Here is a 17,799-nt window from a genome sequence, read left to right as displayed (position 1 = left end):
GTCTTAACTGCAAGCTAAAAAAAAATACAAAATAAAATCTCTGAGTGATCGTATTTTGGTACCAGAGGTTGTTTAGTTAACTTGACAGTGTGACCTCATCGTTTATTCAACATGTTGTTATTGTGTAAAATATCTCTGCTGAGCATAAACAATGCAAAGTTTTCCTGGATGGGAGCTGAGAAATGGTGGGTTACAGGTTAGATTGTCAAACAAGCCTTGCAACCACAAGTTCTTACAGGGAACAAGCATCGCTTGCTCTTTTCACACAAAGCCCTACTCATAGGTTACTTGTATTTATCCACAGAGTACAGTGGATCAACAGAGAAAGTGCAAAATAATGCCCTAAAAATGTGAAGTTTCTTTTCCCACATGAAATGGGATACGGGCAAATAAGGATGTGGTTGGAGGGCAGTCCTGTTAATATTGAGGCCCCTATCTATTACAATGTTTTGGCTCCTGCTAAGACTTATTAGGCGAAACTTAAAGATAATTCCAAGCAATTTGAAATCCTCTATCAGACTCCAGAATTACTCACTCTTGCATTCTGTATGCCAGAAAGATAAACCATAATGTAGAGCAAAATTATTTCTGGAACTGCATATTGCACATTTTCACTATAAAGCATATCACAAGCTTTGACACAGAGATAACTAAGTGATTACTTGTCAACCTCCTCTCATTCCATCAGTCTTAAAAATTAGGATAAAAAAAGCTTTTCATGTGCAACAACAGGCTACATATTAGTCCTGCAGAATTGTAAAAAATGTGGAACTAAATATCAGACAAGCCCAATTTAAAATGATGAAACACTTCTGAATTCTAAAACAATTAGGCTAATTTACAACACATGGCCTGGTACACTGGAAGTTTTAATCCTTTTATTTTCATTTTTAAAAGAGGGGACATTTTTCCATGCTAGTCATAAATTAGTACAATCAAGACTTATTTATTTTTTTCTCTGAATACTCTTCAGGAGCAATTCTAACATCCCCTAAAGAGGTTTGTAGAAGATTCATATTTTACCTGGGAAGATATACATGGAAATAAATTACAGAGTTAGGAAAGGCAAACCATGACTCTAACTAAAGAAGAGCACCACCTCCTTTTTCTGTGTCTTTTCAGTGATGCTGTGATGCAAATTTACTCAGTTTTCATTGCTAGGTTCCTCATTTCTGCTTGCAAATCAGGGATCCTGGGGTGCTCTGAGGATTAATCAGATGAGGGTTGCAGTTTTCTCCTCTACTCTTTATGATGGTTCCTCCCAGAAAACACATGCATCTTAAATATTTCTGATCCCTCTGGGGGTGAAATTTAAACAAACACTGACATTGGCAATGCAGCCCTGCTTGATCACGGTACTAAAAAGTCATTATGTGTGTTTCAATATCCATTCAGTTATTACCAGTCTTTTAAAACAAAGAGAAAACTGGAGAAACTCTTTTTTCCTTACCACAAGGCAATGTTAGTGATGGCAGCAACATTGCTCAAAACCTACTCTGAAGAATATTTTGGCTCCTTTATTGCAGAATACTGACATTTAAAGGATAAAACATAAAACAAAAGATACAGGGCATTCACAACACTTTCAAGGCTTTCCCTTTTGCAACACACATGGACAATGGATTTTAAATGAAAGTTCTGTTTCTCTACACTTAAGGGTATTAATATTTTAGTGTGACTGCATCTGTGAATGAAGACATTCAAAAAGCCATTATGTTTTCAACTTAGGTTAATAATAAGGCTATTTTTCCACCCACTCTCTGGCACAGCTGTAATGTTCTTGGCCTCAAGTGGGAGGCAATGTGGAACAAGGATTAGCAAGATGGATGATATACAACATACAGTGCCAGTTCATATAAAATATTACTAGATTGGAAATGACTGTTTACTGTCTCAGTGATTATATGATCACTTTTTTTCCTTCCAAAGAACATACAGGATGTGACGCTCCTCTATGCCAATAAAGCTTAGTGCATAGCACCTGGGTAACGACAAATTAATTTTTGAGCTAAGCCTGATGAAGGGGTCAGCCAAAATCCTAGGCAGAGTTTATCCCCAGTACTATTTTACATGATGGAAAACGCATCCCTCCAATTCATCAATATTAGCACAGAAGAGAGATTATACAACAGAAAATAAATAAAATGGGGGCACTGAAACACCAAAAAAATGTTACGACTGTGTGTGTTTACAGTACAATAATAAAACATTTAATCTTGGGGGTTTGGGGGGGAGTTGGAAAGAGCGTCCCATAGCCCACTTCCAAATAAAATCAGTCAAAACATTTAGGAATGTACTAAACAGAACAAGCATAGGTTTGGCAGACAACAGGCTGGATAAACCAGCAGGGCTTTTTTCATTCAAGTTAGGTTTCCAAACCTGAGACCTTTGCATCCTGGAACTCAAAATGTCTCGCCTGATCTAGTAGACCCACCCCTCTTGACAAAGGCCACAGTGGCTCTACCATGAGCAGCCAGGGATGCTGAGCCCTGGATTCTGGCATTTTCATGTACAGTCTTACCTCAAACCAGAAACCATGTGGGTCAAGTGTTATGTCTGATCCAGCCATAAAACTTCTTTAACCACAAAGTCAACATGAGTTGTTTAAATACCAAGTGCTCAGCAGTTCCCACCCCTTGGACTACTAGCCACAGCCACTGCCAAAATATCAGCAATACTTCAGAATTGAAAAATGTTTTCTTTAATAATTTTAGTGAGAGAGCACTTTCACATGAAAGAGAAACAAAAGTGTTTTTAAATGGCAAAATCATTTCTCGTCCCTAAGCAAAGATCCTCTGAAAGCTATGTGCACAACCCAAAGCACCTCCATTTTCATGTGGTTTACTGATTTAATAAAACACATAAACAGGCTTATATCATTATTCTGCCAGCTGCAGATGATCTAGATTCACTGAGCAAACTATTCCCACAAAAATATTTTAATTGAAATTAATCTTAATGTTCACTCCTCCTTCCCCCACAAGCCAACATTGAGGCACTTTGAAATGCACATTAGCTACTTCAATAAATAAGTGAGCAATTCTTGGTTTTCTTAACCACACAGGGCATAAGTGGATGATCTCTTTGCATGCCGTGGATGATGAAAAAGACATTAAGTATTAGGATTTTTCCTGTTTGGGTAGCCCTGTGAGAGCAAGCCAAGTTTGCAAGCTTGCTCTCCCTATCATTTCCAAAGCATCACAGTTTCCATGAGCAGTGCCTCTCCCAGTCAGGTCACCAAAACCTCAGCCCTGTGTGCCCCAGCCTTTTCTTTTCAGGGCTTTGTTCCAATACTTGGAGCAACTATCCAAAGTTTGAAAGTCTGCTCCTTTGACACACTCGATTTGGCAAGTGTAGAAGAAATGCTGTTAGATGAGAAAAAAAAAAAAAAGAAGCGAGAAGTAGGCACATTCCCTTCTCCTACTCACTCTCTAATGATCTTTGTGCTATTTTCTTTTAATTCTTATTTAAAATTTCAGCCCTTTACAGTAAGATCAGCAAGAACAGACCTTTGCTTCACCAAAGATGCACAAAGCCCTTTTGTTGAGGACATGGGCCCAAAACTGGCGTCTGGGCCATGCAACTCTCAGTGCAGGCATACTGTCAATCCTTCTTGTTCAGCTCTGCTGTCAGTGTTTCAGGACAAAGATCATTCTACCAATCTGTTTGTACAGCATATTGTACAATCTGTTATGTGCATCTGCAATACAAACAGTAAATGATAATAAGAGCATGTGGACAAGGCTGGAGCCCCAGATTTAGGGTCCCTTTGTTATCTGTGGCTCATGGACCCTAGTCTGCATCTGCACTTTTGACTTGCTGCATGCACACAATGTACCATGGGCACTCGCCATGAAATCTAAAGACTGCCTATTCCCAATTAAAAATACCCAAATGGTGTTTTTTTTCCCCTTCCTCCTATTTCAAGGGAGTAATTCAAAAGTTAAAACCATACCAATGGGAATGAGACACCAAATTACCTTTTGTAATATCCTTCTCAAATACAAAACAAAGCCATGAAACTTAGGCAGAAAGAGGAACAGCTCATGCCAGATGTTACCTAACGAATGTTCAATCATGAACACTACATACAAATGTATGAGAAAAAAATGCCTACTCTTAAACAGATTGTTCCCCGAAATCACATCTGACTGCAACAGTAATAATGTTTCTTATCCTTACTAAATATTTGTCTTTTTTTTTTTTGAAGACAGCAAACCCAGCTGACATTTCTGCACAGAACGTGGCACTCTGCTCCTTGCAGCACAGATTGCCAGGCTGCTGCTTTACATGCTGATTTCTCTTTTGTGAACTGAGACCTTGAGTACTTTCACGGGGGAAAAGCGGATCAATGATTTTTTAAGAGAGCTAAACAATTCTGTGTAATGAACATCAGTTAACACGGGCAATTACTCTTTCTTTTTCCCCCCCAAAACAACACCACAAAAAGAAAGAGGAGATTGTAACTCCTTTGAATGGCCTCACTGACTGTACCAGAATGCCACCCGCACACAGAAATATGGGTGGGTGAAGCTCAGGAGTGACATGTGGCTTGTTAAAATATAAGATGCGTAGGTGAATAAAAACTTTTGCCATTTGATTCAGCCAACAATAAAGAGACTTGTTGTAGAAACTATTTTACTGTTTCCCAATTTTCATAAAAGATTGGTTCAAGCCCTCTTTCTTTGTTGCTTTTTTTGCTGAATGAATGGAGAATAAAAGAGTTTTTTTCTGCTAGATTTCATGTATTCGCTTTTTAGAAAATGCATGTGAAAGGAAAATAAAATAATATCAAACATAAAGGAGACGCAGGCTTCAATGGGATTTTTTTTTGACATTCAAAAATATTCTGCTAAAACATCCAACATATCACATTTTCTCCTTAATGGTTAAAACATAAGAGTCGGAAAACTATGGATATCTTTATCCATGGTTTAAAGCATGTCTCTGGCTATGTCCCTGTGTTTCCACACGTCTGAGTTTTCTGTTTATATCATGTGAATATGTAAATGCAGTTCATTTGCATTTCTGCTTTTATGTAGGAAGTCACACAAAATACCTCTCTGGATCTCATTGTGGCACATCTGTATAATGTAAGAGTGAGAGTCCTGAATTAATAACAGCATTAAAAATATCACCAGGATTATTCAATTAAATCCCTCTGCCATCACTGCTGTTATTTGTGGAGGGCTTCCAAGCCCCAGGATGGATCACCCTGAGTCTCTCTTCAACACCCAGACAATGCTTGGTTCCATCACTGGTACAGCCATGACCCAAACCCACTGCACTCAAGCTGGAAAGGACACTCATGCCAAAACCACACCTCTATGAGACACTTGGGAAACCATTGGTGAGAGGAATCTCCATAAAGAGCCTTGTTAAAGGGCTTGGTGATTCCATGCTCTGTACACACACCAGTGCCTGTTCCCAGCTCCCAGCCTGTTTCTGTTCAGCAAAGCAGTAAAGGAAATGCTTTCATTTTAATCACTTGCTGAAGTCATCAGGACTGTGTGCTTAGTTGAGCAGGGGTCTTTATGAGCCAAATATTATTCTTAGTAATAAGGAGACCTGGCAATACACTAGATGGAGCTTTTGATAGTAAGTAACATTAATTCAATTAAATCCTCTTACAGCACACACTCTCCAGCTAATGCAGTTTACAGTGAAATTTTCTCTGGCACTCATTTAAATATAATTGCTGCACTTATCTTGTCATGAGGAAATTTCTGAAGGTTACTTGTACTGTGCATGTGTAAACCTACAAGCTACACTGACCTTTAGTTTTGAGATTTTTTTTGAACTACTTAAACTGCAGAATCTAAATGATGATGATGATGATGATGATGATGATAATAATAATAATAATAATAATAATAATAATAATAGTAATGATTCTTACTTTCACACAGCACCTTTTAACTCAATATATACCCAAGCGAGAACTAGCAAGTAACAAAGCACAGAAAGGCATCACATGCTAACTGAAAAGGAAAGCTAAAACTGTTGGAAGTGAAAAGGTTGGAAGATGACACATTTGGAAACCTGAATTTTCATAGAGTGTTTTGCACAGTTCTTCTGAAAAACATGAAGGCGTTCTCCATGGAGACAATTTCATATTTACCTTTCATACACAAGCTGGCATTATTTATAGCTATGGGGCACTTGAGCACCACGCTGTGGCATCATCTTCTGTCTGAATCAGAAAAGAGGTTCACATCCATTGACCCAACAGACTGGTTTTGGTGACAGTCCCAGCTGTTTTCCTATAGGTAGCCAGTGATATACTGGAAAGCAGTCTCAATCACTTGCAAAACTGGAAAATGGGAGGTATCAGCCAAAAAACCCCAGTACACAAACCAAAACCCACCCAAACATGAAGTAAAGCTTCAGTGTGTGTGCACAACTACCCATCAATCCAAAGGCTTGAGAATTTAATGAAATATGGGAAGGACAAGTGTATAGATAGGAAGAGAAAACTGCTGAACATGATGGAAAAGAGCATTTTGGAAAGTCCTACATATACACAGCAGACATTTCAGGCCCTTTTCCAGGGTAAACCTTCCCCAACAGCTCTTTTTCTTGTCTTCTCTTTCTCACAATGAGAAGAATCCTCAAATTAGAGATCTACTCGATTTTACCCTTTGAAATAGAGAAGAAATAATAATTTTGGGTTGCTCTGCATGAAGCAGAGCACAACCAAGCAATGCACACCAAAGTGCTGACAGCCATGGGAAATGGGAAATACAAAATCTAAAGGGGAAAAAACAACTTCTGAGGCCACTCAACCTCTGTCCTGAGCTCAGCACTGCAAAAGGAAACCCTGCTGCCTAGTTTTTACTTCTCTTTATGCATGGGCAGGTGTTTGGAAGGGTGGGAAAGATTCGACATAATTTTTTTTGGCTGCCAAGTCTCACAAAGACTTTTTAATTTTTTTTTAGTATTAAATAAAAAGAGGGACCAAGGACCCTGCTTTCCCCATTTCCATCCTCCTGCTCAGACTCAGATGCCTGTCACATTAAGAAACATCAAGCGATTTTGTTCAGCTCTTATGGCACACAATAGCAGACGTTCAAGGGAGAATGGGGGACTGCAAAGCATTTTAAAACTCTTAAATAAAATGTGGGCTACAGTAGACTCTCATTCAGAAGCAACATTTTCCCTTCCACTGAGAGTTCCCCCACACTCTGGCGAAGTGAATTAAAATTGACACTGAGAAAAATCTAATTGAGCCAGAGACAACACAACACTTTTCACTATAGAAACTCAAGTCCTGGTGGAATTACTTGGGTTAATATAGTCCATTTTAAATCTACAATGATTTTTATATCCCATGATCTGCAAATAATAAAGGAAGATTGTTGTTTAAGACTCATTGTATTAATTAGGGGGAGCATAGGAATAGTTAGAGCTGGTGCCTTTGGGTCTGCTCCACACTTGTTTTCTAACTGCAGTTCTCATCAGATCCGATTAATATGTAAATAAACTAATGCAGATCTCACCTGGGCAGTGTTAACATAACAAAATTTTTGTGTCAACCAGCTCAGAGATTCACGCTCTGAAAACGAAGGGAGCAGATTTGATGTAGGCAAAATGACACCAGCACAGACATTACATTATTCTCTGCCTGCTCAAAGTGACTCAAAAAATTTGGGAAAAGTCCCCCCAGGCCTCTGTATCTCAATTCTTCCAGCTGGTAAAAATGGAGTGATGCTATTTGTCTCCCTTTGCAAAACACTTGGAGATGTCTGGCTGAAGCAGCAGCGCTGCTCCTTACGGTGCCACACTCATCCTTGCAGCAAAAAGTTTCATGCAGTATATTAAATTAATCTACTCCCTATTGTGGTACAGCTCCCTAAAATTGCAGTTGAAGGCATGACATCTTGAGCTACGAGGAGATTTTAATTATTGTTTGAAACATAAATTTTCCCAATTCAGTTGGGTGAATAAGAGACACGGTTTATTAGAAAACATCTTCCACCTCTTTACAGCTCTTCTTAGCCCTCTAAAAGAATGCCTGACTCGGATGCAGTAGTTATTTTAAATTAAAACCACAAGGTAGTAGACACTGAAGTTTTCTCTTCCACAAATAATAATGAATTTATGCACCACAGAGTTTAATCTGCAGAGTGAAAGTCTAACGTCCCACTTAAAACTGCATACTCATGGGCATAGATTAGACAGTAATTAAGTTCAGTGAGAAACTGAAAAGATCCACTGGAAACATTCAAATTTAATTTATTCACTGGCTTGTCTCAGAGTGTTTTTATAAGCAATTAGAAAGACACAGATTCCTGAAAATGCATTCTTTCCCAAGACAGATGGACCAGGAGATTTATATAGCATTCGCAGCCTTCCACCCACAGCTCACTGGCTTGAGTTAAGCTCAAACCAGGCTTAGAAGCCACTACCAGACTTTATCCTTGGGGAATTATTTGCTATCCTTTTGAAATATGCTGATGGTTACAGTGCACTATGAAACTGATATCTAAAAAAAAGTAATACTACAACTGGCACAGCACATCCTTTTATAGCATCTGTATCACTGAAGTCTGACACTGAGCAGGTTGTGGATCCTGCCAGACCCAAAACATGCCCAAATCTGCCCTCTTGCTACCCTGCTCCCACAAAAAAATATACAGGGTGACAAGGTCTGGTGCAGGGAAGATGGAAGTAATGAAATAGTAATTAATTTACACTGCTATACATATCTGCTTTTAATGCATTTCAAAATTATAAAGAATAGCAGACATCCTTTCAAGGCCCTCCTGGGGTTTAAATTTCATGTTAAGGACTAGGAAAATTGATGACATATTTATGCTAAAATTTTAATGTGGTCTTTAGCTTTTTATTGTGACCCATCATTGTAATATTTATGTCTCTCACATCATCTCAGCAGTGACAGAGAAATTCTTACTGCCTTGGAGTCTCTCCCTCTATCTTTTAATAAGGAAATCTTCCTTCATTGTGGGTTTTAATTTTAGGCTATTATTTATTTGTGCATATATGTGCACAGGCACTTGTGACTGATTTTTGTGGGGTGACAGGAGCAGAAGATAAAAGCAATAAAATGCTGTTTTTGCAGTGGAAATGAGAGATTTGGAAGATGCAGTACAGCTGAAATCCATGCTCATAAGGCTACTCTCCAATTGCACTTCATTTTTGACACTTCTCAGTTGTCAAATGTTTTCTTACTTGGAGCCCCTTGACAAAGTGTGTGAAGATTTCAGACCAGTCCTCAAATCCTTTGCAAAACCTCCTCTTGTGTTAGAACCAAATGATTTTGATATTAGAACTGAGTAGAATCAGGAACACTACGTAACAAGAGAAGGGTTGTGTGGTTTGTTTTGAAGCCATTGTCCTTTAACAAAAACTCACATAACTTTTTATGTGACGAGCAGATTAATACTGTATGTTTATTCATGTCATAGAAAATTGGAAGAGGAAAGAATTTCAGTGCCACAACGTCATAAAATGGTCGAATCTCATTGATGTGAGCGTTAATATGCAACTAAAGAAACTGGATACCATGAATATCAAACTGACAGTATCTGGAACTTTTATAGATGTATGTATTTTAAACGTAGGCAGCAATCTTGAAAATACTTAAACATGCCTGTGTTTTATGTCTGAGTATTATATCTATTGATTAATTCCTGCGTGCGAGTGTGTGCATGACTTGACTTAGATTTTTTCATGCATTACGATTTTCGCCTTTGAGATTATATATTTGAGAAACTGAGGTTTGGCATATTATTCACATTCAACAAAGCAATTTGATTAGTTGTTTTTTTCAATTTTGCTGAAAGCTCGGGCTGTTTTAACTGCCTGCCTACGTGTTTTTTTTCCCCAATGAAGTGATGTCATTACAAACAACAGATTACACATTTATATTTTAAGAACATTTGGGACTCTCTTTTAAAGATGTTCTAAAATATTCTATAAATAAATGCTGAATGATGTGCTGAAGTTGCCAACATAATAGCATGCCCAAATTGAAGTTTTAAAAGTCCTTTTCAAACACCGCTTTACTGAACTTGCCTTTTCCCCAAGTGTTTATCAGACATGAACATTAGAGAGAACTACAATTGGAATATGAAATCCTGCTCTTTTCATGGCTGGTCTGCACATGGGTTTTCTACCAATTCACCTAAAAAAATCCATGTAGTTAAAGTTTATGCATTTTTTTCAGCATAGATGTAATTAATAATGTGCTTACACAGTCTTAGCTTAATTTTTAAAATTAATATGCAGTTGTAAATCATAGTTAAGCTGCTATGAAACTGCAGCCAATGAGCCCCAAAGTGATCTACTTTAATCCCTTCGAGATGTATTGTTTTTATTAACTTCTTACAGCAATACCTAGAGTCGTCATTTCTGGACCAAGCTCCCACTGCGATAAATACCATAAAAATAGGGATGGAAAAGATACCTAAAAAAAAAAAAAAGCTTCATTCTGCTACAGCTCCAGTCATTCATATGCTGTATACAGGAACTTCAGAAACAAGGCTTAGGCAAGGTTTGTGTGCTGCCTCTATATTTAAATACTACAGCTGAAAAATCCTCTACCCAACTCTCCCCACGACCCTCTACCCTTTTCAACCTGCAACCACAGCCCCCTGCTCCTGTTACAGTGTCTTCATTAATATCTTCCACTACTTCTGCTCTGTCTGGCTGGGTTGGGTTTGCTGTGATAATTTTTGCTATCAAAGGGGCTGACTTTCTTGCCATTGTCAATGAAGGGAGTATACAGTGAGACAGATTTATGTGGGCAAGAGGTTTGCAGTCAAGTACGCAATGGGATGTTATCCTCATCCGCTCCCTCTCTTCAAAGCAATGCAAAAATATCAGGGGACACCAATCTCAGCCCCTCTTCATGCTGGACATAGCTAAGCCACTGACAGCTGTGTCCATTGCAGCCTTGGCATCTTGTCCTGTTTATGGGGTGAAATGGCACTTGGACACGGGGAGTGGTCGTGTCACGTCCTGTTCCAGTTGCATTATTTCAAAACAATAAATGGAAGGGAGCAAAAGAAAAGTTTCTTTTGGAACTTTTCTCACTGCTTCTTCTGGAAGCCATTCTCTGCTCTGAAAGTGGAGAAAGAAAGTTTGACTTGAGAAGTTGAATTTTTTTTCTGTTGGCATGCTGTTCCTCAGTCTTAAGTCTACGCTGTGCAGTCCCTGGGTTTAATATTAATTGAAAGAGCTTATCTATTCCTGCCTTTGGTATGCACTTCAACATACTGCAGAAACTTCAATTGTATCCCCTTATAACTTTTTCTTTCCAAACCAAGGTACAATCCTGTATTCTTCCTCAGCTTTTCCCCTTTTAGCTTTCTTGTAAGTCAATGTTTGAAGCCCTTTACAAGTTAACCTTCTTAGACCTTTCACCATGGCTCAACCCTTCCTGACTTCATACAAAATCATGCTGCTCTTCTCTGGACCTCTGCCCTTTTCTATAGAATGGTACTAAATATTGGTAACTGTAGTTTAAGCATGATTAAAAAAACCCTTCTTTAAGTGGCGCAGTATTTTCTTGAAAGCTCTATTCAATGCTTCCATTCAAACAGCGTCGCATTTTCTGTGCCTTTTTGACCACACAGACACAAAACATCATCTCAGTCCTTTTATGAAATGTGCACTCTTCGAATCCTCTCCTGCTCTCAAATCTTTGAAAAACACACTCATTCAACACATATGTTCGCTCAAAATAAAATTTACTCTTGCTCATGGTTCATTTTACCCAGCAGAATCTCTTTGTATTGGATTGTTTTCTCCAGGTTATCAGGTGGCTTCTCCCCCATCTAGTCCCGTCTTCATGATCCAAAAAGTTGGATAACAAGTTGGTGGTTCATTCTGTCAAAGCCATTTACATAGAGAGTGAAAAAGTATTGATCTCCAATAACAGTCCCTGTTGCTCTCCAATCATCATCCCCTCTCTTCCCCTGGCCCACAACCTTTCCCCGTTCTAATCTGCCCTCGATCATCTACCCAGCTCCTTTCTCCATTTCGAAATGGGCCCTTCTCTGCTTCACCAGCAACTGCATGGATTAGTCTCCCATGTGACACTGTGTGAAATGCCCCCGGGAAATCCAGCTTGATTAGATGATTTCAAACCTGTCTACTTTCACAGAAACTTCTTGAAAAACTCCATCAGATTTGTCGAGTAGGAATTACCTTTTATAAAAATTAGCTCACATCTGGAATATATTCTATAATGCTACTTACAACCCATTCAAAATTATAGATTTAAGATTCCTTAAGGTTTAAATTTAAACATCCTACAGTAAGAAACTTTAAGTTAAAAATTCAACTTTATCATTCACACTTCTTTCCCATTGTACTTGTATTTAATGACAACATCTGGATTTTGCCAGTCTTTGTTGCATGAAATTTCTTATAGTGCACAACGCACCAACTAAAAAAATAACATGCAAGGCACTTTTTAATACAGTGCAGGAAGAGATTTCAAGTCTGCATAGTAAAAAAATATCTGTCAGCCACCTTCACGGAAATTTAGTCTAACACACAGATGCACAGTGGCTGTGGTCACATGTTGTGCCATTTCAACAGCAAATGTGCTCATGGTGCAACTCATCTGATCTCAAAAGCTAAACACTGTTCACGTGGGCCAGTGAGAGCATTCAAAACACAGAATAAGATACAACGTGTAAAGAAACCCTGGCCCCTGGTGTGCTGGCTGAAGGGAGCTTTTAGAGAGCATCTAAAATAATTTTGCCAAACACAAGGTATTGAAATTGCCTGAAGGAGCAGAGGGTGCAATTGGCTGGCTGGTGTTGCAAGGGCAGGCAAGGAACAAGGAGCAGCAGGTCTTTGCTGCAGGTTAGGACACTCAGGGTGGGGCCGTGTGACAAACCGAGTGCCACAGCTCTGCTGCTGTGCAGGACTGCCCAAGTTCCCTTTTCTCCTACTTTACTGGGCACTGTGAGAGGGACCTGCTGGAGGAAAGGAATTGTCCCCCCTGCCTGCACCAGACTATTTTGGAAGGGCTAAACTAAGGCTGAAATGGTGCCCAAGCAAGCAAGGTAACTTCTGCCTCCTGTATGCATATCACTCTCTCTCTCTACATACACATGACTATATATACCTATATGCCTCCTTGCCCACCCACTCTCTCCTATATGCAGCAGATTCCTCTGCTCGCTTCCTGGTAGACTTAAATTACCATGTTAAATAGGATAATAATAAACACTGGCCTTTAACTACAGTACATCCTTGTTCACTCAGCAGCCTCCCTCTAATCTGATAAAGGGACTGTAAAAGGCTACAAGCAAATACAGAGTCAGTTGTCACATGGGTGCCTCTCCCTGCTTTCTGCATTGTGATTCCTATGGCAGCAGAAAGAGATTCAGGCTCACAAAGATGGTTTAGGGGATCTTGATCCCTACAAGAATTATCAGGTATTGAAACAGGGGCAAGGTGCCAAAAGGACATAGTGGATCTGGCCCAAGACTCTTCTGCTGTGTTTCAAAAGGCAAAAGCAGCCCTGTGCCATCTGCTTGCTTCAGCACTTGGACTCTGAAACCAAAGTACCCAAGGAAATCTTTCCGGCTTAGGAAAACAGCAGGAAGAAGAGAGATCTCGGTGGCAGTGTGTGCTGCCTGCACACAGAGTTTGCTGCATTTGAGGCATTAGAGCAGCTCTTTTTAACAACTACCCTGGAAAAAAGTCACCTACCCATCCAGAATAAATTATATAAAGGGAGCAAGGTGGATTGGGAACAGAGAGGGCTGATCATCTGCCCAGACTTTGAATCCCCTTAGCCCCCAGAAGCCAAAAGTGACATTTATTTCAGTGGTACAGAATTTCCTGCCCTGTTTTTTTTTTTTTATTTTTTAGTTCTTTAGTTTACCTAATCCCCCGGATTTCTCTTGTTGCAGAAAGAGGAAGAAGCCTTACAAAACAACAGGGGATAAAAACAAAGTCAAATTACTTTGCTGAGGTCTTTCACACATCCAAAAGAAGCAGAGAAATGCAAACTCTGGAAAGCATGAGCAATTTCCTAGAATGCACCCATTCCTGAAGCTCCCAATTAATAAAGCCAATCTTCAATGTTTGCATTAGTATCAATACATCTGTGGAATTAAGATGGCTTTCCTCTGGTTTTCCAGAGTGAGGTAAACTTGGCTTTCTACCTGTCTTCCTCCAGCCTCAGCTTTGCAGAGCTGGCAAGCAATACAAAAAAGGAGGAAAGACATGAACTAGGCCGTCTGTCGTTGGAGGGTATGAAAGACAGTCTGAATAACAGCAGGAGAGAGAGAAGCAGCCTATGGTTATTTTTGACAGAATTGGGAGAGACTCAGATTGCAGCTTCATAACCAGTTCATCAGAGAAAAACTCTGTCCAAATTAGAGGAGCCCCTTTGGCCAAGCTCACAGAAATACACAACCCTTGTCTGAGAGGAGAGAAATCTTTTGAAAATCAAAATGCTTTTCTTTAAAGAGCAAAACTGAACTGCTCCCCGCCCCGTGTGGTGTAGTAACACCAACTTGCATTCCTGTCATTGCAACTCGTGGCTTGCAGCATAAGCAGAGAAAATATCTGTGTGACACCAGGCTGTGAATGTTCTGCCTGACACACAGTCCCAACCATGCAATGAAATGAAAAATGCACTTTTTTCTACCTTACCCTACCACATGGTCCCCTTGATGGACTGTTCTACACAACTGGAGGTGATACAAAGGCTGAGCAGGCAGAAAAATGCCTGGCACAACCCAAATCCACCCAGCTCAAATTAAATAAAAAGGGTTGTTTTGTGTGGGTATTTACACATAAGAGGAGCATGGAATTTGACTCCACCTCAGACATGTGATTTTTGGTGTTGTCCTGTACAGAGCCAGGAGTTAGACTCCATGATCCTTGCAGTTCAGGATTTTCTATAATTCTGTTATCTCCAAACAAAAAATGAAAATTCAGTTTCATTATTAAGTGCCAATTAGATAGCATACATGAAGTATTTCTCATGCATTGTGATGAAAAGAAGACTGTAAGATGTTCCTCAGGGCAATATTTTGGTTTGTTTCTAGCATTCTTAACAATCTTTCACACAGAGTCCTTTGTGCTACTGGATTAAGAAAATAAAGATCATTCCTAGTCAAGAGATAGCCACAAGAAACTCAAGAGGTTTCTAGAAACCTTGCTGGCAGATTCAGCCAGGAGGAAGGATAGAGCCAGCATGGAGATATACTCCTCCAAGGCTTCCGAGGGAAAAGCTGACCACCAGAGGAGCTTGCTGCTGGTACCAGAGAAAAGCAAGTCTGAAGGTTATTCTGCCTGTCTTCAGGATTAATTTCATTTACTCATTAATTAACATATAATGCCTGAAGTGACAAGTATAATCTCTGCGTGGCTGAAAAGAGTCCAAGCAATAACCATCCCCAAAATCTAGCCACCTTTCAAAAAGGATATTGTGTATGGAGACTACAAACATTGATAATTCTACAATGATTTGCATGACCTATGCTTCATACTTATGCCTTTCAGCTGCCTAATGGACAGGTACACTGATTTCCAGAAATGGGAATCAATGGGTTTCTTCTGTCTGACCACAATATCAGTCTCACTTCATTTACTGCTTAGTGGGAAGGCATTGCTGTGACCCAGGAATCAGCTCTGTCCAAATGGATGAGTCTCAAAGTTCAGCATTTTACTGGTTTAAACTAAGGAGGAGTTTGCTCATCCATAGCAGCCTGGACTGCAGAAAATCCAGTTGTTTGACCTCTTAAAGCATTACAAGAAAAAGACATTTGGTGAGGGCTCTGTGCTAACACAGCAGGGGGGTACATGCTACAATACATCAATCCTGGGCTGGAAGCAGAACTACACTGAAACACTCCAACCAGACATACCTTCTGCTTCTGAATCACAGAATCATGGAATGGTTTGGGTTAAAATGGACCTTAAAGACCAACCAGTTCCAGCCCTCTTGCCATGGACAGGAACACCTTCCACTAGAGCAGGCTGTTAACACAACATAGCCTTGAACGCTTCCAGGGATGGGGAAGGGAAAGAGTGATCTAGTACAGACACTTGATTAGCAGGAAGGTACAGTGAGCAGGACCCCCTCCCTGACACTTCCGTGAGACCAATGCACCAAGCCTTTTAACCAGAAGTGAGAGATGCAAGCAACCCAAAATGGACCACGGTCACTCAAAGTACCCGACTGCTTAAACTGGGCAGCAAAAAGAAGGCACTGAGAGGATCCTCTGCCTGGTACCAGGGCAAGGGAGATATGCTGAGCCCTGGCAGTGCTTTACCCAAAAGCACAGGAGCGCCTGAGGTTGTGCTGTGTGCCTCCCACAACGGCAGCCACCTCTCATCTCCAGTGAGGGCTGTTTTGCATTGTTAACTTTGCTGCGAGCCCACAAAATTGTTCTGTGATATTCTCCATAGCATGTGTGCTCTGAAGGTTTTTAGAGTCAGTGGCAGGAGTGCAGTATGAAGGAGCAACTGTCTAGCAACCTTACAGCCAGGCACACACATGCACATCCAGGTCTGCCTCTGAGCTACGCTAATCATTTTTAACGGTAGCAATGCTCTCAGGTACCAAACCTGAATGAAAATACACAGCTAGGTAGGGAGAAAAATGCATTCTGTGAAACAAAATACTCACTTTCAGTTTACATGTAAGCACGTATCACACTTAAACAGCTATAATACACAAAACTCTCCCACACTTAAATAAGCACAGATATACGTAGTGAAAGGAAGCAATATAGTTAGGGCCAAATACTTTAGATGTGTATAGGGGAAATGCAGGTAGGAAAACTAACCCTTTCATTTACAACAGTATCAGTGCCAAAAACCAATCCTTTAACGTGACTGCAGAAAAAATTTTGGAAAAAGAGCAGGGTGACTGTAATTTTTATTGCTGCTGGAGCAATGATGTGGCAGGAACCCACCACTATCATTTTTCCCCTTTGTATCCTTAAAATAATTCCCACCTGGGGTGCAAAGAGAGGAAACGAAAGGAAATAGAAAATTATATTTTTCATGAGCTAATCCTGGGAAGAAACTGCTCAGATTTCCACATTTCTTGGCAATGATAATTTAAACAAGGAGAGCGATATTTTGTTATTTTTTTGCACAGTTGGAATGCACGCTTCCAGAATACAGACAATTAAACTTCAATTTAAGAAGAGGAGGGAGGCAATATCCGATAGGATTCAGGAGTCCTTTCCTCTTAGGACTGCTGCATAACTAAACACAGCATACTACAAAACAGAGAGCCCAGATGCAAACCTCTTTGGAAATGCTGAAGGCAAGCAAGATAATCGGGAAAACAAACAAACTGAAAGCAAAGAGAGCTTAACTACTGTACCTTTACTTTGGGGAGGGTTCTGACTTCTGTCTCGGAGAACATTAATCTGGTAGACAGCTCCATAAGGCTCAAAAAGTTCTTTTAACTCTTTTTCTGACCACGAACGGGGAATCTGTCCAACAAACATCTTAATGGCATCTGGGTCTGGTTGGTCTGAATGATCCAAAGCTCCATTCATCTTGTTAGCTGTGCCGTTACTAGAAAGTGGAAAAGAAGATTAAAAAGAGAAGGCAAGTTAGGAGACTACGCAGTTTTCATGTGCACTAGATGCAGAAGATGATGTCAATTGGCACAAAGCAGAAAAAAAAAATCAGTATTTAATTAATAGCATAAGTATTACGAACAAAAAACAATGCTATTACATTTTTCATTGAGTCTGGTTTTCTCTGCAGGCTGCTGCTTAATGTCATTATATAAGATGAGAGCGGCACAACACAACCCGGGACTTCTGCATTTTAAAG

General features: G+C 39.9%; 1 protein-coding gene across 4 annotated transcripts in view; it reads right to left on the bottom strand.

Annotated features, from left to right (window-relative positions):
* CELF2 (CUGBP Elav-like family member 2) overlaps nt 1-17,799 on the bottom strand; it is a 375,542-nt gene that overhangs the window by 113,075 nt on the left and 244,668 nt on the right. For all 4 annotated transcript variants that reach the window (XM_069034697.1, XM_069034704.1, XM_069034714.1 and 1 more), the window contains one exon: nt 17,339-17,535. In XM_069034697.1, the coding sequence (XP_068890798.1) occupies nt 17,339-17,535 (197 nt within the window). The remainder of the gene's footprint in view (nt 1-17,338; nt 17,536-17,799) is intronic.

The sequence above is a fragment of the Aphelocoma coerulescens genome, chromosome 1A, assembly GCF_041296385.1.
Source record: "Aphelocoma coerulescens isolate FSJ_1873_10779 chromosome 1A, UR_Acoe_1.0, whole genome shotgun sequence".
Taxonomy (NCBI): domain Eukaryota; kingdom Metazoa; phylum Chordata; class Aves; order Passeriformes; family Corvidae; genus Aphelocoma; species Aphelocoma coerulescens.
Note: the sequence above shows the minus strand (reverse complement) of the source record. Positions and strands in the feature narration are given on the sequence as shown.